Genomic DNA, 25,000 nt, shown 5'->3' on the forward strand with positions numbered 1-25,000 from the left:
AAAAAAAAAATTCACTTTCATTCTTTTCTATTATTTTTTAAAAAAATTACCCTGTTAATCAGTTGGTCTGAATGTACTTTATCATTGTCAAGACGTCTGTATTTATTTTATAAAACTGAGCCACGGAGTAGCCCGGAGAAGCATAGAAACTAAAGATGTTATAACATATGGATGATAAAGAAAGAATGAAGACTTGGTGAGCTTAATCAACATAAAAAAGAACACGAAGCTTTGATCAAGATAATTCAAAGAGACATATGCAAAACCCGTTTAAAGCCCAGTAGAAATCAAAACCCTAGAGAAGTCCAGAAATTAAAAGAAAAGGAGAGAGAGAGAGAGTAAAGAAACTGATGTTTTGATAGTGTGAACGTGATTAGACTACTGTGTCTTTGCTTCGTTGTCAATGGAGTTTGCCTTTATTGTGAATGGTTTCAGCATCAGGAGGATTAGGACCTTTGATTGGCTGCACTCCACAATCCAAAGCCGACGACTTGGAGTGTGGAATATGAAAGTCTTTCTGGCCTGTGCCAGCTCCAGCTTACCGGCGACGCTAATTCAAGTGGGGCCTGACCCTCCCTTCCTCTCCTCTCTCTCTCCATGATTTCTTCATCTGCATGTGAATAATTGGACCGGGGAAATTTTAATTCTAGTTAGTTGGTGACAATACTTGACAGCACCATCTTAGACAACGAAATGAAGAACAAGTTAAAAAGCCTTGCATCTTAAGATCTATGCCTATTAAGTATTAACTAATATTTTAAAAGACGTGGGAAAGGACTGTTACTTTTTTCATGCCACATATTTTTTTTTTCTATATATATTTTTTTCTTTTTTTTCTCATATTTTTTTTCTTTTTTTGTGCTTTACATGTTTTTTTTCAAGATTGTCTTTTTTTTGTTTGTGTTTTTTTAAAAAAATTATCTTTATTAATTATTTTTTTAATATTAAACTGGTAAAATTTAGTTTTGTAGTTTTTTTCTTTAAAACATTATGAATTACTATAATATTTCCATACATGCCTTTTTTTATGAATTTGTTTTTCAAAATTTCAAAATGGTATTTGTCGATTTTGCTTTGTAGTTTTTTTAAAAAAAACATTGTGAATTGTTACAATGTTTTTTCACATGGTTTTTTTTTCTACAGTGTTTTTCCACATGTTTTTTTTCAAAATTATCTTTGTGGAATTTTTTTTAATATTGAGTTGGTTGAGAATTCAGCTTTAACTTTCCCCACATGTTTTTTTTCTATTTTTTTGCCCTTTTTTTTCATTTTTTGTGTTTTTTTTTCAAAATTATTTTTGTTGATTTTATTTTTTTAATATGAAGTTGGTTGAAAATTTAGTTTTGTGGTTTTTTTGAAAAACATTGTAGATTGCTATAGTGTTTCCCAATATGTTTTTTTTCTCTTTTTTTATGATTTTTTTCAGAATTGTCTTTATCGATTTTATTTTTTTTCATATTAAACTGGTTGAGAATTTAGCTTCGTAGTTTTTTTCTTTAAAATGTTCCCCTACATATTTTTTTTTGTTATGATTTTTTTCAAAATTATCTTTGTCAATTTTTTTTTTTAATATTGAGCTGATTGAGAATTACAACTGTATATTTCCTTATGAAACACTCTAGATTACTACAGTGTTTCCCTAAATGATTTTTTTTTATTTTTAATGATTTTTTTCAAAATTTTCTTTGTTCATTTTATCTTTTAAATATTAATCTGGTTACGAATTTAGCTTTGTAGTTTTTTCCTTGAAAACATTGTGAATTGCAATAGTTTTTCTCTATACAATTTATTTATTTATTTTTCCACAAACTAACGACAATGCATCGGCATGCCACAAGCCCGCAACATCGCGTGGGCATGGTATCTAGTGACAATATAAATTTTGTTTGATTTTCACTGTAACAAGAATTTCATGCTATCAAAATATATATATTAGTTTTTATGTTATTTTGATATGTTTTTAAATAAAAAATACTTTAAAAAACAACTATTATTATACTCGTAAACATCGTTTTTTACTATAACAAGGATTTCATGCTATCAAAATATATATCAGCCTCTTATGTTATTTTAATGTATTTTTAAATAAAAAATAATTATAATCATACTCGCAAATATTCTTTGAGTTGTTGTTGGTTTTTTTTTCCTTAAATGTTGTTTAAAAAGAAATTTAGTGTCTTTTCAGATAATGGCCATGTACAAAGAATACACATTCAATCTAAATCCAAGTCTGAATCAAGCTAGTAATTGCTAAAGGGTGGCTGTGTGCATCGTGAAATGCACGATATTGGTGGTTGTACTCACACAAACTTTACGTATTTGATAAATCTTTATGTTTATTTTTATTGTTTATGATATTATATTTTTTTCTATAAATATTTTTGTTTGAATTATTGTTCATGAAGTATATTAATTAAATATATATCAAATATAATTTTATTTTGTTGCCAAAGTAGATAGATATGTGACTCTTACTTAATAAGGCTAATGACATTCTTGAACTTGTTTTCATTAAAAAAGTACATATAATAATAATAATAATAATAATAATAATTTATAGTTAGATAATAATCATATAATCACAATAAATAATATATGTATTAAATTCAATGTTTCAGGAAAAAAAACTTTGATGAATTACTTCTTTATTAATTAATAAAATCTTTATCGTCCAAAATATTAATTTATAGAGGTTTTACTATAGTTAGAAATCTCTTCTCACTTAGTGGTACAGTAAACATGATATTTTAAAAAAAATTATTACTATTTATATTTTTTGTATTATATTTTTAACTATATTTGGAAGGTTTCAAAATTATGTTTGTCTTAAAAAATACTAAATTAATATTTTTTTTAATAATTTTAATGTATTAATGTCATAAATAAACAAAAAAAAATTATTTAAATATAATTTTTTTTTTAAAAAAAAAAAACACCCTGTACCAACCAAATGAAACATTTCATTCCTACAGACCACTTCGTCAAACATTACCCTTAACAGAGGAATCATCTTCTCTAGTGGAGAAACTGGTACCCCAGCGAAGCCCACAAACATGAATTTTTTTTGTGGTCCATCCAATAATCATAAAACTGCGGGGTAGAGAGGAGAAGGCACCAAGAACTAAAAATAAGAAAGGGGTTGAGTAAAAAATGGAGTTAGAAGACTTTTCAAGGGTAAAAGATGACCTGTTTTGTAGTACTATGTCCTCTTAAGTACTATACTAGAAATTTATTCATTTCTTTGCAGTACAAGCTTTCTACCACACCAACTGTGTCCTATATAAACTTATCATTTCCTCGACAAATGCTAATCTTTGTTTAGTCTAGGCTACGTTTTAGAGCTATCCATTATTTCTTGCCCCATGTCTCGCTCTCTCTTCTTCCTCTGTCTCTCCCTCTCTCTCCTCCTTCTAACAGCCGGGCACAGTGGCCACAACGACGACGCCGACGCCGACGGTGACACCACAAAAATTAATCTCCGTTCGACATCCTTAATCCTGGTTAAGATATGGTGCTTGATACTGATCTTTATTGGCACTTTCATTGGTGGGGTGTCCCCCTATTTTTTGAAGTGGAACGAGGGGTTCTTGGTGTTAGGGACTCAGTTTGCTAGCGGTGTGTTTCTGGGGACTGCTTTGATGCACTTCTTGAGCGATGCAAATGAGACCTTTGAGGATTTGACAAAAAAGAAGTACCCTTTTGCTTTCATGTTGGCCTGTGCTGGCTATTTGTTGACGATGCTTGCGGATTCTATCATTTCTTATGTTTATAGCAAAGGTGTGGTCAGCCAGGCTAATGGTGGCGATGTAGAGCTTCAAGGTATGTAAAATCCCTACAATATCTGCTTCTTTAATGTTTTTTATATTCATCTACTCCGTGTTTTGTTGAGCAAAATATTTTAGTCTAATTTCTTGACATGTTCGTGTGAAGACTGTCCACTGAAATCAATTCCTGTGTGTTTTTTATTTTTTGAAAGTGCTATCATGCATAGCTGGTAAATAAAGAATGAAATTAAAAAAAAAAATAGAATTAGGGTTTTGTACTTTAAAAAAAAAAATAGAATTAGGGTTTTGTACTTTAGGCGTTGATTTGCATTTTGAAAGATTAAAGTTCACAGAGTTTGTGCTTATGATGATGTAAAGCCATGGTTGATGTATTTTGGTTTTCTTTGCAATGATGGTGGTGGAAAGTGATGAATTTTCTTCCACCTTCCTCTGTTGGTGGAACATTGATCAAACACTTTGTATTAAAAAAGTACTTAATGTCGGTTGACGCGCCACTAATCTAGAATACTTTTTCTTGCTGAAAGGAAAAGGAAAATGAAAACGAAAACAATGATCAAATGACCATATATCCCCCAACATGTCCAAAATCTGGTGATGCGAACTTTGTCTCTTGGCTACGTTCTTAGAGAATGGAGAGTGATGCATTCGTTTCTTTCTCCTTCCTTTTGTTATTGCAGGGGGTGTTCTGCAGGGGAAAAAAAGCCACACCAGCAGTTTCCAGTCACATTTTCAGGTGGAAATTATACATGTGATATTTACAGCTTTAGTCGATGCTAACAATTTTCTGTGTTTAGTTATGCACAAACTCCTTTATTGGAATAATTACTGTTACTAATATTTTTCTTGATGGAATTGTGCCTTGAAAGATGCACAATGGTACAGATGCTGCCTCTGCAAAATCCACTCTCTCAACTGTCAGTTCATTTGGGGATAGCATTTTGTTAATATTTGCGTTGTGTTTCCACTCTGTCTTCGAGGGCATTGCAATAGGTGTTGCAAAGACAAAAGCCGATGCCTGGAAAGCTTTATGGACTATCACTTTGCATAAGATATTTGCAGCAATCGCAATGGGTATAGCTCTCCTTCGAATGATCCCAGATCGCCCCTTTGTATCATGTGTTGCCTATGCTTTTGCATTTGCCATTTCAAGTCCTGTTGGCGTGGCCATTGGGATTATAATAGATGCCACAACTCAGGGTCCTGTGGCAGACTGGATCTTCGCCATATCAATGGGACTGGCATGTGGGGTGTTCATCTACGTCTCAATTAACCATCTTTCAACCAAGGGTTACCTTCCCCAGAGATCAGTTTTAGTTGATACGCCGCTTTACAAGATCTTGGCCATATCGTTGGGGATCGGGGTGATTGCTGTTGTGATGATATGGGACTGAAAACAAAGGAGGGTACGTGCCTACTTGGATGTCTGCTGTTGTCCTGTTGGAAGTCTGCTGTTTTTTGCTCCACATGAGTGCAGAGCATGGGTGGTGGTAGAATACAAGCTCTGTCACAAGCTATTACTAGGAAAAACTATGTTTTGCCAGATTGGCAGGACACAATCTATAGGTACAAGCATCATTAAAGATTTTTGATGGTGTGGATCTACCCTTCAATGTATAATGATACAGGATTCATAATCCAATACAGGGATTGAAAGGGTCAATATTATAGTGGAACTTGCGTCCAACATGCATTATTTAACACAAAAGTAGAGACAAAAATGCAAACTCTAAACGTCTCAAGAACAGAACCAACTATTTGAAATCTCTTATCGTAAAAAGAAAAATAACATCGGCCTCAATGAGTGTCATGCAAGTATAATAATCAGATAGAGAGAAAGAAAAGTTAAAAACTAGTCAAATTTAAAGCAGGGGGAATAAATACATCATGATAATTTATCCCCAGCGCTCTAAAGGTCGGTGTGAAGAACTTTTTCCAGGCAAATAGAAACAACAACCGGACCAGCCAAATCCCCAAGAGCACAACCTGCATGCAAACTTTGTGAATTAGATCATAGGAATCATTTGATGCTATGTCATGGTACCCAGAAAGTAAAATGGATTGAGCAAGATTGCTTACCAATCCACTGACCCCTTGAAGGACGAAAAAGAGTGGCACCAACCCCAGCACCAATGGAAGCAAAAACTAGCGATGCACCGCACCTGATAGTGACTCCAGTAACCTTCTTCCCAAGAAGTTTAACTTGTTCAGATTTGTCAACATCATTGCTTTCTTCTTCAGGCTTTGTTAAATGAGAGAAGAATCGGTAAATTTCAATACCAACTTGGACAAGCCATGATGCTGCAACCCCTAAAAAGTGTCCTGCTTACACATAGAGAAGGGAAGCAAGATAATTATAAAAAGAAATGAAAACGAAAAGGAGGTCAGGTTGAAAGTGTGAATGTTTGCATAATGAATCTAACCTCTGAAAGTTGATCTGCAAACTCTGAAGAAGTAAACCATAGTGGGCATTCCTCTTTCAGCCTTGCGGATGGCTGATTTAGGAACATCTGAAATGTTGATAAACTCCATCAGTTGTTCAGAATATATAATAAAAATCATGGTAGCTAGGGAAGGGGAAGTTAAAATTACTATTCTAATATTCTTCATAAAGAAACCAGAAGCATCTCACTTCTTCAGTCGGTACTTAATTTCAGTAGCTTTACATTTGTTAGGTGAATGGGAAGAATATCACATTAGTCACATCATGGAGAGAAGATACCTTTCAAAAGTTTCCATGCCATCCGCTGTGAAATGTGATGGACAGCAAGTCTTTCTAAAATGCGTCTTGTAGTTACAACAGTAGTCTGAGATCACAGACAAAAAATAATAATAATAATAATAAGTAGTAGAAAACCTAGTCTTTGAACACTTTGAAAATGGTAAGACAAGCAACTAAAACAGCTGAACTTCTACAGTCCATTCACATATCAGTCCGAGGCAAAATATATTTCAAAGCTAGTTTTTTTTGGTTGTTCCTTGGGAGGTCTAGTTTCGACAGTGTAAGAGTATGCATGGGCAATGGATGGCAATGCCTGGTGTCGCTCCACCCAATCCGTTGTGCAAGGCATATTGACATTGCTGTCAAAGACTCCATACATTATTTTCTAAAGGCGGCTACCAAATAATATTTGTATAGCATTATCAATATGATAGACTGTATGTTAAAGGGGAGTATAGTGAAAAAAACATGATAATTATAAGGAAATAACTTAGATCCCTCCAGAGCACCAGTCTTGTTAAATCTAGTAATGCAGGCTTACTGAAGAATGATAATTGGGCGAAAAAATTAAGCCAGGAACGAAAACAACTAAAATCCACAATCCCTTCGTTTACTTGCAAGAGCAGTAAACAACTCAAATATTGAAGAAGCACTATTAGAATGCTGTCCACAGTTGACAAGTTTTTTTTTTTTATCATTATCAAGTCACAACACAGATGTAAGAGCATTTAGAATAATTGAGCAGGAACAGGAAAAGCCCCTGTTCGCTATAGCTAATCAAGAAGATGGTAAAGACTAGGAAAGCATCCATAATTATGCCTAAAATGACATAGGCCCCATATGGGATTCAAGTGGCCACCCACCCAGCCACTGCAGTACCACGGTGAATTTGGTCCTTTTGCAAAAGCACAATAACATGGTAATTAATACAAGGTGGAGCTACAAGTTCAAAATGACTACCATTATGTTCTCATAAAACAAGCATTATAATAATAAGCAATTCATTTCAGGGTAGAGCAACAAGCTCAATCCTTAAAGTAGCAAAAGCAAAATATCAAACATCTGCATATGAGTTCATGAATGTGGATAACTGTGGACACTTCACTTAGATGGCCACCGCATTCAGAAAACTATTATCATTTCAAGGTCAGATTTCTAAACTCAGTCCATCCAACTAAGCTCAGTGCTAAATTAGTTGGGAACTTCGTTCAATTTTGCAATGGTCATTTCAGATAAGAATATTTTGATTTACGATAACTCATAAAAGGACACAGTGTGTTTAACTCCTATATGAAGTATAAGCTGGCTGCTCCACAGACTGGAACTTGATGCAGTCACTAAGCGTAGGACAAGAAAATGTTAAAAAACATGCTATTAGGAAACATCTTTCTTTATAGTAATCATGTCCTTCAACAAGGTTAATACCATACAGTTTTATGATCTACTACCCAGGAACTTGCGCAACAATTTAATTCACTAATGACTCGAATAAACAGTGCTTTTATTTAGTGATACTAAAGCAAGAAATTAGAATTTGGTATTGAAACCACTAACGCTGATAAGCATGCTTATAGTCCCAGATTTACAATGAGATAACTCTAAATAAAGGAGTTGCAAGACTTAGTGATGGGAAATTTGCAGCACAAAACCTACTAAAATAGATAGACTGGGAAGACCAGCAAAAGTATACAACTCACCTCACGAATAATTTGCTTCACTGATTTTTGGAAGGGAACAACCAAGTCTACACGTTGCACTTCATGAGCATCCTGAAGGAAGTCATCATCATCCTCTTCTGTATTAGTACTAGGCTCCAGAAGAGGTAAATAGAACATCAAAAATGACCTCAAGGATGTCATAGCAAGTTGCTTCCATTCAAAAGCTGAAAACAGAGGTTTCAACTCAATATAATACTCCTTGGTAGTGTATTTCAGAGAGCCTTTCTGAAAAATATCTGCAGATGCTCTTCGTATACTAGAAATATAGTCACCAGACAATGCTGCACCAGCATCACAGTAAGCAACTGGTATCATGGGTTGACTGTCATGGCCATTAAGAAGGTCAATGTGAGGTAAAAGCAAACCCAATGACATAAACATACTTTTACAAGTAATATAAGAAAAAAAAAATAGCTGGTTTCAAATAAGAAACATAAGAGAATAATATCAAATCATCACTGGTAGAACTCCCTACTATAGCTTTAAAACAATCTCTTGACAACAAAAGCAAGTGTGCACTTCCAAGTTCCAACCTCCAATTTCCTCCACCTAACTTATATTCCCTTTTCTTCTACATGAAAATGATGCAACCCTGTGTTGGTATAAGTATGAACTGCTGAGAAATTTATGTTATATGCTAAAATTTTAAAACACAACCAGTTTCATTGATTCAAGAAAGAAAGAAATGGACGATGGCAGACGCATTAACTTGAGCAGTAAACTATATTCATGGAACAAGTGTCCCGCTCACTCCAGAACATCAATTTATAAGCTTGTTCATGGCTCCAAAAAATTCCACAATTTAGGACAATTTTAAGAGGATGATAAGTGCCGGATCAATCAATAAAAATGGAGTAGCTCATTCTGAAACAATGTTGTTCATCTTAGAGTGTGAGGATATATGTGTTAAAAACCGTAAAAGATTCAAATCCTACTCTCCAACTATTAAAAATATCGTCATCAAACCACAATTCTGCTACAGCTGGGTGAGGAAGCGAAGGGATGCATAAAGCAAAAGAAGGCAGTAAAATCACGTGATGTGATGGAAACCCCCAATACATGAAATTGAATCCACGTGAAAGCAAACGAGTGAGAACAAAAATCAGGAGTGATGTATAGAAGAAATATAGAAAAGAAGCAAAGAGATTAGAGAATACCCGAACAGGAACCTAGAAGCAAAAGGGGCGGCGGAGGCGGCGATGGAGGCGGCGGCAGCGGAGGCCGAGAAGTGGGTTGGATAAGAAGAAGGGTTTTTCCTTGACAACAGATCTAACACTATTGCTATGCCCGCCATTGTGAACAAACTAGGAGGAGGATGTTTGGTTTTTTTTTTTTTTCTATTTAATATTAATAATGTAAACTTGATAATTAAGCAGCAGCGCAAGTGAGAGATTTAATTAATTTTATGGGGGAGAAAGTGAAGGATCATAAAAACTGAAAAGATTGTGTCTTTCCGTTTCCTGGGATGAATGCAAAAGAGAAGAGAAAGTATGTGTGTGTGTGTGTGTTGACTGGCTACTGATTTATTGGCGAGGAGAGGGAGGAAGGGAAAGAGGGACACTGCTTCTGCTTGGCCAGTGGACAACCAAAAACAACAACAACAACACGGTATTAATTTTAGAAAGTTTTGCTAAAAATTTATTTAATTTTATTTAAAATAAGTGTTTTAATATTTTTCAACAATTTTAATGTTTTAATATGAAAAATAAAATTTAAAAAGTAAATAAATAAATTAGTTTAATATATTTTTAACAAAAAACAATCATTATCACAATACAAATAAATATATATTTAATATTTATTTGTTATAAATAAAGCTATTTTTTATTTAATATTAATATTAATTCACTTTCGCTATTTCATTGATTTTATTAAGAAAATGTTGCAGAAATGATGTTTCCACTCTGAACTTAATAATTACTTTAATAAAAAAAATATGTATTTATGTGATGTAAGTTTAAGAAATTAAAGATCATTTAATAATTAATATAAATAAAAATATATTTTTAAAATATTTTAATGTCATGAATTCCTAGACAACTTAGTTGTTTTATAATTCTTGTTTTAAATATTTATTAGCATAAGTAATTAAAAAAGTAGAATAGTTTAGTATAGTTGATAAATCAAGTTTTTATATGATATTTTTATATAAAAAATATTAGATCAAGAAAGATTTACGGGTATAAAATTTCAGAAAAACAAGCACATCCAAGTAAATGCGCGTGAGGTCTAGCCCTAACTAGACCCAACATCTCGGGTTTGGTAGTGTGTCTAGTCCTACGACACAGCGTTTGGCAATGTGCCAAGCCTTGAGAAAGCTAAGTCTGACGCCAGCCATACCTAGACGTGATTGGGCTTAGTAGTGTGCAAAACCTCAGGCACGCCAGGTTTGGTGTCACCCACACCTAGACGAGATTGGGTTCGGTAGTGTGCCGAGCTCTGAGAAAGCTGGGTCTTGTGCAAACCATACCTATACGCGATTGAGCTTGGTGGTACGCAAAGCCCTGGGCATGATAATGTGCCAAGCCTCAGACACACCTAAGAGAATAACCATCCTCCTTCGGCACACCCATGAGGATGTCCATCCTCCCTTGGCACGGCTATGAGAATGTTCATCCTCTTTTCGCACGCTAAAGCAAATGACCACACCTTCCTTTGCACACCTAATGGAATGTTCATCCTCCCTTGGCACGTCTAAGGGAATGACCATCTTTCCTGGGACACACCCAAGAGAATGACCATCTTCTCCTGGGCACGCCTAAGGGAATGTTTATCCTCTCTTGGCAACGCCCAAGGGAATGACCATATCCTTTATTGGCACGTCTACGAGAATGACCATCCTTCCTTAAGCATGCTTACAAGAATGACCATCCTTTTGTGGGTACGCCCAAGTAAATGATCATCCTCCATTGGACACGCTTAAGAGAATGTCCATCCTCTCGTGGCACACTCAAGGAAATGACCATCCTCTCATGCGCACGCCCACGAGAATGACCATCCTCTCATGGCACGCTTAAGGGAATACCCATCCTTCTTTGGTCATGCCCAAGGTAATGGCCATCCTTCCTTAAGCATGCCCAAGGGAATGTCCATCCTTCATTAGTCATGTATAAGGTAATCATCATCCTCTCTTAGGCACACATAAGGGAATACTCATCCTCTTTTAGCACACCTAAGAGAATGACCTGTTGCGATGTCGCGGTCGCACAAATTAATTACCCTAGCTTAAAACACACAAAATAGTATAGAGCAAGCAAGGGGTCGATCCCATGAGGAAGTTTCAAGTCAGATTTTTATGTTGTACGTTATGTAATTGGGGGGATTTGGTTTGTGATTATCTAAACTATGGCAGCAATTAAACTAGCAAAAAAAATCAATTAAAACCGAAACTTATCAAGAAAACAAACCTTGGTCGCAAGCACACATCCACCAACGGAAATTAGAACTGATCCTTGAAACGAAAATTGCAGTTTATGTTCTGAAATTTTATCTTTTCTTAACGTTGATTAATTAACGGATCTGCCGTATAACTAATCATAACCAATAAACAATCAAAGTGTCCGCACTAATGATTCCATTTAATGGTAGCTTTAAGAACTAGATAATTTCATCAAGATTAACATACAAGCTGTTCGCAGCTTGTGTCACTTTGTTCTAATGTTCTTCCTACGTTCAATAATGTAGTTCCGCCACAATTATCAAGCTTAGTTGCTTCACAAGTTCATATATCACAACTCCGGTTTTGATATTAAACTAGCAATAGATTGCTCACAACAATAACTTAGAGTCCGCTCTAGCAATCATCAACAACAATCATAGAAAATATGCATAGGAAAACAATCATACTCATTCATAACATAAACTGAAAATAGAAGGAAGAATAAATCTCATGGTTCTTGAAATCCGAAGGTTTGTTGTGTCCTTGCAACCAAGAAAAGAGCTTAGCCTTGCATAACTATTGAACAACTACTTCTAAAGAATGAAAAGAGCATGATTTTTTTGGGTTTGTAGAGGAGAGAATTTGTGTTTATTCTATGCTGGCTGCTGCCTCCTTCTGCTCTCCCTCTTTTCTGCTGGCTGCTGCCCCTTCTCTCTTTCTTTTTATATGCTAAGAAACCCTAGTCTCTATTTTACAAAATAGTCCTTCCTTAAATTGACAGTTTACATTTAAGTACTTCAATAACTATTTTTCCTAAAAAGGAGAAATAGTCTTGCATGAAATCTTCAAACTTTGACTTAGAGGAGCTAAATTGATGATATAAAAACTTGGATGTCGGTTTTAGATGCTTCGGAATGTAATTTGGACTCGTTTCTTCACAAAACCTGTTTGCTGGCAGAATTCAGTTGTCATCTTTGGAAGATCATATCTCCTTCATATGACATCTTTTTTGGCTAAAAGTTTGCGTGTGGATTGGTCTTTGAATTTGAAATCCAAGAAAATTGAGTTTGCATCAATTGGACTTCTGTAGCTCAAGATATTAAATTTAGAATGACCAAAGGTCAACATTGGCAGAATGCGAGATTTGACTTTGCAGGATGTGATTTCCATGATCTTTCTCCTTTTATTTTTCTTGCATTACATTTCCAGAAAGGTATAGATGTTAGCTTTTTAGTGCCACTAGAATCACTTCATTTCGATCTCTAGAACTCACGCTCTGCACAAAACATCGACTGAACGTCAAATCTACCAATTACCTCCAATTTACTCCTTTTTGCATCTTTCATCCAAAAATGCCTTCAAAACATAAAACAAAGAATATCAAGGCATTTTATATATAAAACATGAACAAAACATTAGGTAGATGTGGGTGAAATTATCGAATAATATGGTTACATCATGACCATCTTTCATGGGCACGCCTACGAGAATGACCATCTTACCTAGAGCACTCTTAAGAGAATGACCATATCCTTCATTGACACGCCCAAGAGAATGATCATCCTATCTGGAGCATGCCTAAAGGGATGACTCTCCTCTTTTGGGTCTAACCTAGGAAAGAGCTCAGCTACATTTGATGTCTTAAGCCCTAATTTTTCTACACCTTTTACGTGTATAAAAGTTCTCCAAGGACCCACCATATTTCTATAAAACATTATATATATATATATAAGAGATATTTATACTTTATAAAATGCTATCAGGGTAAAATTCCACTCCAAACCTTCCTCTTCACAAAAGGTAAGACTCATTGGGCTATAAATACATAAGGTGACCTTCAAAACAAAAGTTCACAATCTTTATTCTTTACTGCATATATATTTTCAAAGCATCTCTTTTTAAAATATTATTGTATTTTATCTCTCTAAAAATATATTTATTAAGCATTGAAGAGTCTCTACCTTCACCAAATGAGACTTTTTGCAAGTACTAGTTACAAGCCACATTGGCCTACCAAACACCAAGTATATGCTATTAAACACCTTAGCTAGTGAGAATGGATAAAATTATTAGGACCAATTGATTAACTGGTTATTCAACCAGGGAACCCTATTCCTAGGCTATTTGGTTTTTTTGGGACTTTATCAATAGCGTTGTCTATAGAAACTGATCAAAGAGCCATTGATTTCTTTTTAAAGCTTGTTTTTTACATTTTCATACTATTCCATGCCACACAACCAATACCTTCTTGGGCTAGGACGCGGGATATGTCTTCTCGTTACTGCGGACTCCTGCTCAAGCAAAGCCTCAACAACTTTCCAATCAGGTTCGACTCTTCATTGAGGTAATGCTAGTCACTCAAGGTGAGACAAGTAAATTTGGGTTATGCTTTGCCAACTTCACAAATGCAGTCAGAGCTTTGAGATTTTAAAAGGCTTTCAATAAGTACGAGTGGAATGTTGATTTAAACCATAAAACATGTGAAGTATTTTTTTTTATAATCATCCAAGAAAAGGGAAAAGTCTCTCTCACGCCGAACACTTTACTCAAATAAAAATTTACCATAGCCAATGAGAATAAGAATTAAGTTTCTTATATATAAATGACTTATTCAAAATTACTACTTTTATTTTCTCTAGGTGATGCCTAAGACCCTTTCAATAATACACCTTGAAATGGATGAGCTTGGTCTCTTTAGTGTTATATGCACTACTCTCTATGAGATTAACTTAGTCTCCTCAGTTATTTACATCAATCTTTAAAGGATAGATGTAATCTTCTCAATGTTATATGCATCAATCTCCAAAGTATAGATGTGATTGGTCTCCTTATTACAAATAACAATATCATGTAATCACTACTCTTAGTGGGGTGAGGCTCTTATGCCCCCATAAAAAAAATCATGATAGTCACTCTTTAGGGGATGACTTTTAAGCCCTATGACAATATTGGAAAAGCTATAGGCTCCCGCTCACCAAGAACCAATAATCACTTAGAAGTTTCTAAGTATGAGTTCACTCTCATTGGATTCCACATAACCACTTAAGAATTTATATAGATGATGGGTTCGGGTATTCACGGTCCGGTCCTGTTTTAACCAAAAAATTCAACCAAACCAAAAAATAGTATTCTTTGTTAATATAACCTGGACTGAACCAAGAATCGGTTCAAACTGAACCAGTTTTGTTCGGTTCGAGTCGGTTTTTTAGCATTACAAACCAGAAAGACCAAAATGTTTTTGCTGTTGTTGTTGCAAATCGATGAAATAAACCAGAGAGCAGGAGTGATTGTAGGAGAAGTCAACCCCAAAATAAACCAGAGTGATGAAATAAAGTAAGATTTAATGTGTAAATGCAATTACTTGCCAATCTTTCTTGAAAACAAATTATGTACACAGGCAACGCTTTTGGACGCAACATTCCCCCACTATTTTTCAAAAATAAAATATTCTTAATTAATCGACAATAAGAGAATGAGAGAGAAGAGCACAGAGGAGAAGGAGCGGGACGGAGGGAGGGAGGGGTGGAGCGGCTGGAAAAGGGGAAGGGGAAGGGTAGGGTTAAGGCATTTTGGTTTAAGTTGTTTCTATTTATACCTTTTTTTAGATTCTATTAAACCGGTTTGGTTTGGTCCTGTTCAATTGGTTTAAGCTTTTTTAATCCGGAATCGGACCGGACCAGGTGGTTTTTTTATTTTTTAATTGGTTTATTCAGTTTTTTCTATCAGTTTAGTTTTTTCAGTTTAATGGTTGGTTGGTTTTTTTGAACACCCCTAATGATGGGTATGGTATCCTTAATCTCTTAGAAATTTTATAAGTATATATTCTTGTTATTTTATATATGAAAGAATTTTTTTAGTCCATATACATATTTCTCTATATTTTTTACAGCTTACCCCCTTTTTTATACGAGCAAAGCTCACTACTCTACCTAATCTGAGAGATTAATTAAAGTCTTTGTATATTATTATATCGCAAAGGCTGATGGCTATTGATGAACCAAGTTTTTATCAGTATATCTTAAAAAAAACACTAGATCAAGAAAGATTTACAAGTATAAATTTTAAGGAAAACAAGCATGCTCCAGTGTAGGTGAGCTGGGCTTAATAATGTATCAAGCCTCGAGAATGTTGGGTCTGACGCTAGCCAGACCTAGACATGATTGGGTTAAGCGGTGTGCCAAGCCCCGGGCATACTGGGTCTGGCACTAGTTAGAACCAGACTCGACTGCCAAGCCCAAGGCACGCCCAAAGGAATGCACATCCTCTCTTGGCATGCCCAATGAAATATGCATCCTTCATTGACACGCCTAAGGAAATAACCACATCTTTCGTTGGCAAACCCAAGAAAATGCCCATTCTTTCTTGGCACACCTAAGAGATTGACCATCCTTTCTGAGCACGACCACGAGAATGCCCATCCTCTCTTTTCCTTGGGCACGCCCAAGGAAATGACTATCTTACCTAGGGCACTTCCAAGGGAATAATCATATCCTTCCTTGGCACGCCGAAAGGGAATGACCATCCTACCTGGAGTACGCCCAATGGGATGACCCTTCTTCCTTGGATCTAGTCTAGGAGAAGACTTTAGCCTCCATAGATTCAACTACATTTGACGTTTGGAACCCTAATCTCCCTACACCTTTTAGGTATATAAAAGTCCTCCAATAACCCACCATATTTCTATGAAATATTAATATAGATGTAAGAGATATTTATACCTCATTAAATGTTATCATGGTAAAATTACACTCCAGACTTTTCTTTTCACAAAATGACAAGAATCATGAACTATGAATACACGATAAGATCTACAATCTTCATTATCTACTGCATATATATTTTCAAAGCCTCTCTCTATAGAATATTCTTGTATTTTATCTCTCTAAAAATATACTTATTTAAACATCGAAGAGTCTTCATCTTCATCAAAAAAATTTTTTTGCAAGTACTAGTTACAAACTACCTTGGCCTACCAAGCATAAAGTATATGCTATCAAACCCATTGACTAAGAAGAATAAATGAAATTGTTATGACCAATTCATTAACTACTTCTCTAACTCAGAAATCTTATTCCTCAGCTACTTGGAATTTTTAGATTTTATCAATACTATTTTTCTAAAATTTTTATCAAATAATTTCTTATAAAAAAACTATAAGGGTGCATTTTTCCAACATGAATTCGAGGGGAACATGGAACTTCTCCTAGTCGTGTGTAAAACAAAGACCTCATCGTATATTTTGATCAGTTTGTAAATTATATTTATAGAATAATTGGTTTTCTTAAAATTAAATTGTCTTTTTATTATTTATATTATATTATGATAATAAAATTACGGTAAAGCTAAATGTTTTATAGACTAATAGTTTTTTAATTGTGTATTTACTCTATACTATATTATAAATAAAAACTGCTCTCTATAGCCACCCCGAACCCAATGAAAAAAAAGCATTTCTCACAGGACAATTTTTTTTAAAAAAAACTAGATACCTTAAGAAAATCACTATAATTACAATTATATAATAACTTTAATATTTTTTTAAAAAACAAATATACTCTTAAAAAACCTCTAAAGACAGAAGATCAAACGGGATCCATGTGGATATGCATGCCAAACCCCTAGAAATCTTTCAAACACTCGTGAAAAATGGCTTCTTCTTCTGCTCTCTCTTCTCGTCTTTCGTGATCATCTTCTTAATCTTTTCTCTCCCCTCTCCCTTCCAGTACTGCGCTCTGGAAAGCCCACAAAACCCTCAACCTTTCACTTCTCTCTCGAACCCTTCCAAAACCCACCTTCACAAAATCCTCCTCTTCAATTATTACCAAATCCTATCACCACTCATTTTCCCAGCCCAGACTGAGATGCCCATTTCATAGTTTTGATGATCCTCTTACTTAACTCGGTCAAAGCCATATCTTGGTGGCTTTTGCTGCTTTCAGGATTAGATTTCAGTTTCGACAACTGGGTTACTCATCTGCTGTCAGATCTTCGTACCATAGATTTCTCTCACTTCTGCGCTGCATTCTCTACTACTAACTTTTTCTTTGGTAGACTTCTTTGAGTTTTGACCTCGAACTTCTTGGTGGGTTCTAGGTTTCCATTAATTTGGATAGCTGCTACCCTTAATCTGCTTTGACTTTTGACGAAGAATTGATTTTGAAGAAACCAAGTTAGTTTGTTTTTGATATTCTGTCCCCTTTTGTAGTATATGTTGATTTTCCCTAGCTTTGTAATCTGATTTTAGTTCCTTAAACTGTATTTTTGTACTTGTGTGAGATACCCACTTTTTTTTTGTTTGAGGTGTATCACTTTTGGGTAGATAATTCATGGACTTCAGGGCAATAATTCACCTTTAGTTTGAAAGCTTGCAGTGATTGTGGCCATAATTCAAGTGGGTTTTCGACCCTTTTCCATCTCCACCGGGCAAATTCATCTTCCAGCTGTGTAATCAGGGTTGATTATACTCTTCTCTTGGTGCTGTCTGTCAAAATGACCGGAAGTGGTCACTGTTTTGTGGAGTGGAAAGAGCAGTTTATTTCGCAGGAGCGTGGAAATCGTGTGGTTCACTATTTCCTGAAGGATTCTGCCGGAGAATCTATCATTGCCGTTGTGGGAACTGAGCGGAGTGTTAGGCATATGTTCTATGTGGTTGCTGAGGAGTTTGTGCAGGTTTACGGTGCTGAAAATTCCATTCATGCTGGTTTCAAGTGGAGGTCAAGAAGGGAGGTTGTGGATTGGCTTACATCAATGCTATCAAAGCAGCATGTACAGGGTGATGGATCCAGTATGTATTTTTATTTTTCTGCATTTTTTTTTTGTTTTCTCCATGTGTTTGGTGTTACATGTATCCTGTCATTGATATATTATAGGATAACTTGCTATAATAGATTTCCAATGTGATACTGTGTATGAAACGTTATGTACTTGGTCCAATTACCTTTGGTCTTGTTTGAGTAATGCTTTATGTATTTGCTCAATGTGTTTTGTGTCACATGTAAGCTGTCATTGATATATTATATGATAACTTGCTATTATTGATCTTCAATGCAATACTATGTATGAAATTGTATATTTAAGCCATTGATCAATGGTCAATTACTTTTGGTCTAGTATGAGTAATGCTTAATGTATCATGGTTTGGTTGTTATTTTATATCCTTGTTCCTCCTTTCTTTTTAAAATTATCTTCCTTACTGGTCATGTATAAGGTTATTAACTTTCTTCTTCTTTAATGTTTATAGATTAGAACCTCATTTCTGATAATTTGCAATTGAAATCTTTCTGAACTAGCCTTAGGTGCATTATTTATTAATTGTCTCCTACAGGAGGCTGGTCGGCAGGCTATCTTTTACAACCTTCAGATTTATTCAATTTGTTGATATTTTTATTAACTGGAATGTATGATAAGCCCTATCAAATGCCAGCCTGGAGGCATGAAGGCTGCTGAACACAAAGCACCAGTGTCTTCAGGTTGCATTTGGAACAAGCATCATATGGATTTGATTTATTGCAAGATTCTGGCAGTATTTTCTGGAACAATTATGCACAGCATCATGGAAACTAGTTCTTTATTTTATCTGGTACAATTATTTTACACTTTCTCAGCAAGATTTAATATGTGCACTTTTAATAACAGAAACACTACAAGGTGTAGAATCAGTAAATGGGCTTGGTGGTCAACATATGCAGGTAAGATGCTGAATATACTTTTTCTTGGCACATATCTGTATCATTCTAATATTAATGCTTTGATGTATCTCTATATGTGAATTGCAGGGCTGTCTTTCGAAAAATCCCAGTGGACATGATTCAGACATCGTGTGGTCAGGCATTGCATGGACATGTGGGAAACAACTGAAGCATTATCCTGCATTCTGCAGGAATGCCACTACAATAGCAGTAAGCATTCATTGTCAATTAAAATGGGAAAGGAGGAGTTGAGTTGTTTTACATGCATGGGCTAGGCTCATTTGTCTCCCTGATGAAACTTCCTTATCTGTACTAGAAACTTGGCTTTTCAATTTCACTAGTTCAATGTAGAGGCATAATTCCAAGTGTAAATGATCAATTGATTGAAACTGTTGCTGGAATATTTTGTCTAACACTGGAAACACTTTCGAACATGACCTTGCAAGCTGATCGAGAAAATGGCCTCTGGATGGAAATCTGAAGCAGACGACTATTGAAAAACAATGAAGTCTCTAGGTCTTTTTTATTTTTTCAGAAATAACTTGAAAGTAGGAAGAGGACTGGTTTTAGATTGTAATTATGAGATGTGATTCTAAGATGTGTACGATTCACTTGTTGAAGTGTTTTTCTAAATTTGATTGATTCGGAAGGTGAGATGCGTTATAAACTATATGATCGCAAATGGAAATTCTATTTCCCCAGTATGTTAATAGCTTGATGTGCCTTATCCACTTCACAGATTATTTTTATTTTCTTTTTACCTTCTCTGCTGAGATGTGTGTCTGACCTGCTATCTTTTCTTTAGAAGGCATGCAAATATTTTCCAGTTACTATTTGAATTTCATTGGCTATCCTGAGTTTTACCTCATTTTTCCATTTGCAGATCCAATCGTTTGTCTTTGTCATGGCTAAAGGACAGAATCATTATCTTGCTTACTTGGAAGATATGTATGAAGACAAGAGGGGACAGAAAAAAGTAAAAGTGAGGTGGTTTCACCACAGTGAGGAAGTCAAGGGTGTAGTTCCTCTAAGAAATGCTCACCCACAAGAAGTTTTTATCACACCTTATTCACAAGTCATAAGTGCAGAGTGTGTTGATGGTCCTGCCATAGTCTTAACTCGTGAACATTATGAGGAATGTTTTGCTGCTTTTCCTGATGCTTTATCAACGAGAATACATTTGTGTTTTAGGCAATTTAGAAGCAAAAAAGTAAAGCCCTTTGATTTGAGTAAATTGCGTGGCTATTTTGATCAACCTATTCTCTCTTGTTTGAATTCCAAAGCCTTTCTAGGGGCTGAGCGCATAGCCTGTGGACTAACTGAAGAAGATGAAGTATTGAATCCAAGCGAGAACATAAAGCTGGGAGCCAAGAGGACCAGAAGCAGCAGTGTGTCTGAAGCATTTGTGACAGATCATTTAGGAGTTGGAGTTTCTGGTAGTCAGATTATGGCTTTTGACTCGTCATACCTGAACTTAAGATATGGTTTGTCAGGCAAAACATTGCTTCCCCTCAAGTGCGTAGAGTCCCACCAATGGTATAGCCATCTATTTAAGGTTGATCAAAAGATTGAGCTGTTGTGCCAAGATAGTGGTATACGGGGTTGCTGGTTCAGGTGTACAGTCTTGCAGGTGTCTCGAAAACAGATAAAAATACAATATGATGATGTGCAGGATGAAGATGAGTATGGCAATCTTGAGGTACGCTTAGGCATCATTAAGCACTCTCTTTAGATTTATTCACCTGACTTGAATTCTATATAGAAAACTAGATAATGGTGTGGTAGCATTGGAGTTTATTGTAATTAAAGATGAACTATTTCTGTTCCTGGTTGGATTGATGCCTGGAAATTCTCAAAGAAGTTAACGTCCAGGTCAATTCAGATTGTTAGAGAAATTGTTAGGGATACCTTGTTCATAAGCTTTGATGCGATTTTTTAATCATTACTGAGTGGTCGTTTCAGATGCATTCATGCTTCATTGTAAAAAGTTCCATTCATGATTCTCAAATAATAGGTGCAGTCCAACAGATTATCTCTAACAATGGATATGTCCCTGCAACATGTGTTACGTGTATCCTGTATTTTTCTTTTGACAAGGAGGTTGAATTACTCTCTCAATTGTAGGAATGGGTCCCAGCTTTCAAATTGGCTGTGGCTGATAAACTTGGCATGAGGCGCTTAGGCCGCCCAACAATGCGACCAGCCCCTCCTCCGAATGAACAAACAGACCCTGCTCTCGAAGTTGGGTCTGCAGTGGATGCATGGTGGAGCGATGGGTGGTGGGAAGGTGTAGTAACTAAAATCGATAACAATGGTGGTGATGTTCTGCAAATTTACTTTCCAGGTTTGCTTTTTAAGAATTTAATGTGAAGCACTTACTATTTGTACCCATCCTTTTATATTATCTTTTCTGTAATTTTCCCCTTGTCTTCCTGTTAGCTGTATGATAAACTGTTGTGGTATCAGGTGAAAACTTATTTTTGGACATGCACAAAAAGGATGTACGGATTTCCAGAGATTGGGTGGGCAATCAGTGGATTGATATTCAGGCAAAACCTGACATACTCTCAGCCATATCGGCTACAACTAGCCCTGAAACAAAAACATCCATTTCCTTGATGATTAACAAGGACCTGGCATCTGATCTTGTTGCTATGTCTTGTGTCGAAGTTCCTACCAGTGCTAAACCTAATACTATTGAAGAGAGAAAACCTGAGTTTGCTCTGTTAAGTGATTCTGATAGCCATCTTGAAGCCACGGAATGTGTTGACCATGTGATGCCTCCAACAACAGGTTCCATAGGCAACAAGGATGGTTGTGAAGACATCAATATCAGTCATGGTAAAGGTGAAGTTGCAGGTGATGATGAAGTTCAGGGCAATGGTCAGGTTGAAGTAGTTGGTGATGTTAATGACTGTGCTGACAAGATAGACGTGGAAGTCTCGGAGACTTCTGAGAAGAATAGTAAAGCTACAGAACTCATGGAAGTGATGGCATAAGATGTTTAAAAAGAGCTTTGACTGCATCATCTCTAAATTGTCATGGTGCTGCTGGTTATAGCTAACGTGGAATTGTGGATGGTTCTCATTTGGTGGTCAGGATGCTTGTAAATAATAACAGGAGAATCGCTGCTTCTCAACCCTTCTTACCTCCACGTCCACGTCCATAGATGTACAGGAACTAAGATTTGTAAGATTTCCGTTGTCAGTGGTTGTATAATTGGGATTGGAGTTAAGATTACTTTGGTCAGAAGCCCTCTAATTGATTCGGCTCCCTTGGTGGTTCATGCTTTTGTGATTCTCGCTTGTAAGTTGCATCATCTACCAAACCTTTGGCTCTTGTAATATCAAAATAATTAGTTGTTTCTAGTTCTGTTTTCCCCTGAAAATTTGCCAAATGTTTCAATCATTGCTCAACTTTTAATATGAGCATTTTGCTTGATTTCAAGTTGGAAAATGAAGGTGGGTTTTGAAACGAAGAACACCTATCGCACTGGCTGTAACTAGACAGTCGTGGGTGATTATAGCCATTTGCATAAATATATTTTTAAAGAATAAAATTGGTAAAGAATAATGAATTGGTAGGCGTAACTATAGTCTAAGCCATTGTTCTCCACCTATGAATCCTATGTCCAAGTAAGGTCTTGCATCCTCGTACTTGAGCGGCTTTAACCACGGCACTCGACCTCCTGCATTTGTTCCTCTTCCACTGCACTCGTATTCTCCAAAAACCACAGTCCTGCATGTTTGTGAAATTCGTTCAAGTTGTGTGTTGAATTCCTGGAATCTTTAAAAAGAACGATTGCAAAAAACTTAAACTTGAGAGTTTATATATATACTTTTGCCTGTATGGATAGTTCCAGTCACTCCATCCTGAAGGATCTATAATATCGTTAAGATAACAGTATGAATATATCGTCCTTGAATAGTTTCCCCAAGCTCTTCCTAGCAGAATTTTGCCAGTTCCATTGATGACGCAGCCTACGAAAGAGAAACCCGTGTCCTCATTAGGTGAATCCCTGTGGTGAGCTGCAATTGCTCCAGATTTTTTAGCCGTTGATTGAAGGACACAATCCTGTTTCAAAACAATAAATCTCGTTTACCACAACCTTCAAGAACAGGAAGGGAACTTGTATAAATGGCTCTCTAGGTCATATAACCTGAAACAGTGATTTTGCTCTGCCGAATATGAAGTCAATACTTCCTTGGATGTGACACTTGTAGAAGTAATGCGTTCCAGTCTCATCTAAGAGAGTGTCTTGAGCACCCAAGACTCTAACTTTATAGAAAAATGCTTTTTTGCTAGAAACTCTCATTGCTACTGCTTGCATTCCCTGTCCTCCGGGCTCTGCTACTACTGTATTCTGTTATCAACCCCATATCAAATTCATCAACCCCATATCAAATTAATTACCCCTCATACAATCAAAGTGCATAAAAAAGAGAGAAGGAAAGCTGCAAAATGAAATGCCAAGGCTGCAGGGTAGGCGGATGGACGTTAATTAATTAATTAATTACCTCAAAGGTGATACCGGTTGCGCAGAAATAATCAGATTCTATGGTGACTGATGCTGATCTATATGTTCCAAGAGCAGTGCCATTGCTATCTGCATCTGAAGCCTTGTTGTTCCAAGAAATAATAGTGTCACAAACACGATTTTGGTCTCCGATCATTGAGATATACGGCTTGGTTCTAGGCACCAGTACCTTCTCCCTGCATATTTCACTTGATCAAAATCTAATCATCTATCAACTGCTGGAGATTTTAAAGCCAAATCAGGTTAAGATATGCATATGCATGCAAGTGTAAGCAGTAACTACCCCCTAAATAACTAATAAACAACCCACGTTGCCCTGCCACGATCGTGTGTCCAGTCCACTTAACACCCCCACAAAAAAATAGCACTAACTGCAAAAAGAGTGGAGCATGTTTCAAAACTCTATATTTCCGGTTCCACTTAGGAAAAAAAGAAGTTCTGCAAACCTGTAAATCCCTGGAAGAATGTAAATTTTAACTCTTTGAGTGTTATATTGAGGCACCAGGTCGATTGCACCTTGAACTGTTAATGAATCTGCTCCGCCATTCTTGTCAACTACAATTACTCGGCTTCCATTAAAATCATATTTAGAACTCACTCTTGCTCCACGCTTATTCATCTTCATATCATCCCAACTAATAGCTATACGTTTCGCATTCGCGCTGCTTTGTGCTAAGCCCACCTGTAAACAACCTAAAAAACACAGCAAAACCACAAGAAAACCTCCACCAACGTTACCAGACTTTCCCATGAATAATTCTTGTTGTTTTAATTCCCTGATCTCCTCGACGTACGTGCATGCGCTAACTAAAACAAGCTGGCTGTTTAAGACTGAATCTTGTTGGTTTCGGTGAAGGTTGTGAGAACAGGTGAGCCTAATAAATAAGGGAGCGTGGTGGTAGAGTCCTACTGTTCCTAAGGAACTCAAAATTAAGTAGGACATTACTAAGCTAATAAAGAGTGTTGCATGCTACTTTAAAGAAAGAAAAAACTCCAGTGCTCGTGTGTGTGTGTGTGTATACATATACATATATATATATATATATATATATATATATAGAGAGAGAGAGAGAGAACAAGAACAAGTGCAAAGATTGAATTAGAGATTATATTTAGAATTCAAGACAGAAAGGTCAGTCATGAAAGTTTTGCTAAACCCAGAGAAATAGATTTT

The 25,000-nt window shown here is 35.9% G+C and overlaps 4 protein-coding genes across 7 annotated transcripts; 2 read left to right on the forward strand and 2 right to left on the reverse strand.

Annotated features, from left to right (window-relative positions):
• Nucleotides 1-3,255: 3,255 nt before the first annotated feature.
• Nucleotides 3,256-5,458, forward strand: LOC133694748 (zinc transporter 11-like). The gene is made up of 3 exons (XM_062116436.1): nt 3,256-3,819; nt 4,463-4,518; nt 4,652-5,458. The coding sequence occupies exons 1-3, from the start codon at nt 3,363-3,365 to the stop codon at nt 5,174-5,176; spliced, it is 1,038 nt and encodes a 345-aa protein (XP_061972420.1). The 5' UTR covers nt 3,256-3,362; the 3' UTR covers nt 5,177-5,458.
• A 54-nt stretch (nt 5,459-5,512) lies between these two features.
• On the reverse strand, nt 5,513-9,813 carry LOC133694756 (uncharacterized). Its single transcript, XM_062116443.1, has 6 exons — nt 9,380-9,813; nt 8,202-8,544; nt 6,505-6,589; nt 6,206-6,292; nt 5,862-6,104; nt 5,513-5,768 (listed from the first exon to the last, which is right to left on the reverse strand). The coding sequence occupies exons 1-6, from the start codon at nt 9,514-9,516 to the stop codon at nt 5,692-5,694; spliced, it is 972 nt and encodes a 323-aa protein (XP_061972427.1). The 5' UTR covers nt 9,517-9,813; the 3' UTR covers nt 5,513-5,691.
• Nucleotides 9,814-17,164: 7,351 nt separating this feature from the next.
• Nucleotides 17,165-22,657, forward strand: LOC133703418 (uncharacterized). Of its 4 annotated transcripts, none has more exons than XM_062127910.1 (7): nt 17,165-17,770; nt 17,958-18,385; nt 19,237-19,289; nt 19,377-19,499; nt 20,173-20,988; nt 21,414-21,633; nt 21,756-22,657. In XM_062127910.1, exons 2-7 carry the CDS (start codon nt 18,091-18,093, stop codon nt 22,286-22,288), a joined length of 2,040 nt encoding a protein of 679 aa, XP_061983894.1. In that variant the 5' UTR covers nt 17,165-17,770; nt 17,958-18,090; the 3' UTR covers nt 22,289-22,657. The 4 variants fall into 4 exon arrangements, with proteins under 4 accessions (XP_061983894.1, XP_061983902.1, XP_061983910.1 ...); XM_062127918.1 differs by having other exon boundaries at nt 17,973-18,385; XM_062127926.1 differs by having other exon boundaries at nt 17,165-17,683.
• Nucleotides 22,658-22,879: 222 nt separating this feature from the next.
• Nucleotides 22,880-24,577, reverse strand: LOC133667828 (pectinesterase QRT1). Its single transcript, XM_062087532.1, has 5 exons — nt 24,273-24,577; nt 23,807-24,002; nt 23,449-23,652; nt 23,128-23,363; nt 22,880-23,027 (listed from the first exon to the last, which is right to left on the reverse strand). The coding sequence occupies exons 1-5, from the start codon at nt 24,575-24,577 to the stop codon at nt 22,880-22,882; spliced, it is 1,089 nt and encodes a 362-aa protein (XP_061943516.1).
• Between the last annotated feature and the right edge of the window lie 423 nt (nt 24,578-25,000).

Source organism: Populus nigra, chromosome 1 (genome assembly GCF_951802175.1).
Source record: "Populus nigra chromosome 1, ddPopNigr1.1, whole genome shotgun sequence".
NCBI classification, from domain to species: Eukaryota; Viridiplantae; Streptophyta; class Magnoliopsida; order Malpighiales; family Salicaceae; genus Populus; species Populus nigra.

Bases quoted from the DNA above. Each gene is read 5' to 3' on its own strand.
- LOC133694748 (XM_062116436.1), top strand. From the start codon at position 3,363: ATGTCTCGCTCTCTCTTCTTCCTCTGTCTCTCCCTCTCTCTCCTCCTT. The intron at 3,820-4,462 runs GTATGTAAAATC...TTGTTATTGCAG, and splicing joins TGGCGATGTAGAGCTTCAAG to GGGGTGTTCTGCAGGGGAAA. The intron at 4,519-4,651 runs GTGGAAATTATA...GTGCCTTGAAAG, and splicing joins GTTTCCAGTCACATTTTCAG to ATGCACAATGGTACAGATGC.
- LOC133694756 (XM_062116443.1), bottom strand. From the start codon at position 9,516: ATGGCGGGCATAGCAATAGTGTTAGATCTGTTGTCAAGGAAAAACCCT. The intron at 8,545-9,379 runs GTATTCTCTAAT...TGGCCATGACAG, and splicing joins GCTTCTAGGTTCCTGTTCGG to TCAACCCATGATACCAGTTG. The intron at 6,293-6,504 runs GTATCTTCTCTC...TCAACATTTCAG, and splicing joins GGCATGGAAACTTTTGAAAG to ATGTTCCTAAATCAGCCATC.
- LOC133703418 (XM_062127910.1), top strand. From the start codon at position 18,091: ATGACCGGAAGTGGTCACTGTTTTGTGGAGTGGAAAGAGCAGTTTATT. The intron at 19,500-20,172 runs GTAAGCATTCAT...TTCCATTTGCAG, and splicing joins GGAATGCCACTACAATAGCA to ATCCAATCGTTTGTCTTTGT. The intron at 20,989-21,413 runs GTACGCTTAGGC...TCTCAATTGTAG, and splicing joins ATGAGTATGGCAATCTTGAG to GAATGGGTCCCAGCTTTCAA.
- LOC133667828 (XM_062087532.1), bottom strand. From the start codon at position 24,577: ATGGGAAAGTCTGGTAACGTTGGTGGAGGTTTTCTTGTGGTTTTGCTG. The intron at 24,003-24,272 runs GTTTGCAGAACT...TGAAATATGCAG, and splicing joins ATTCTTCCAGGGATTTACAG to GGAGAAGGTACTGGTGCCTA. The intron at 23,364-23,448 runs GTTATATGACCT...GTTTTGAAACAG, and splicing joins GAGCAAAATCACTGTTTCAG to GATTGTGTCCTTCAATCAAC.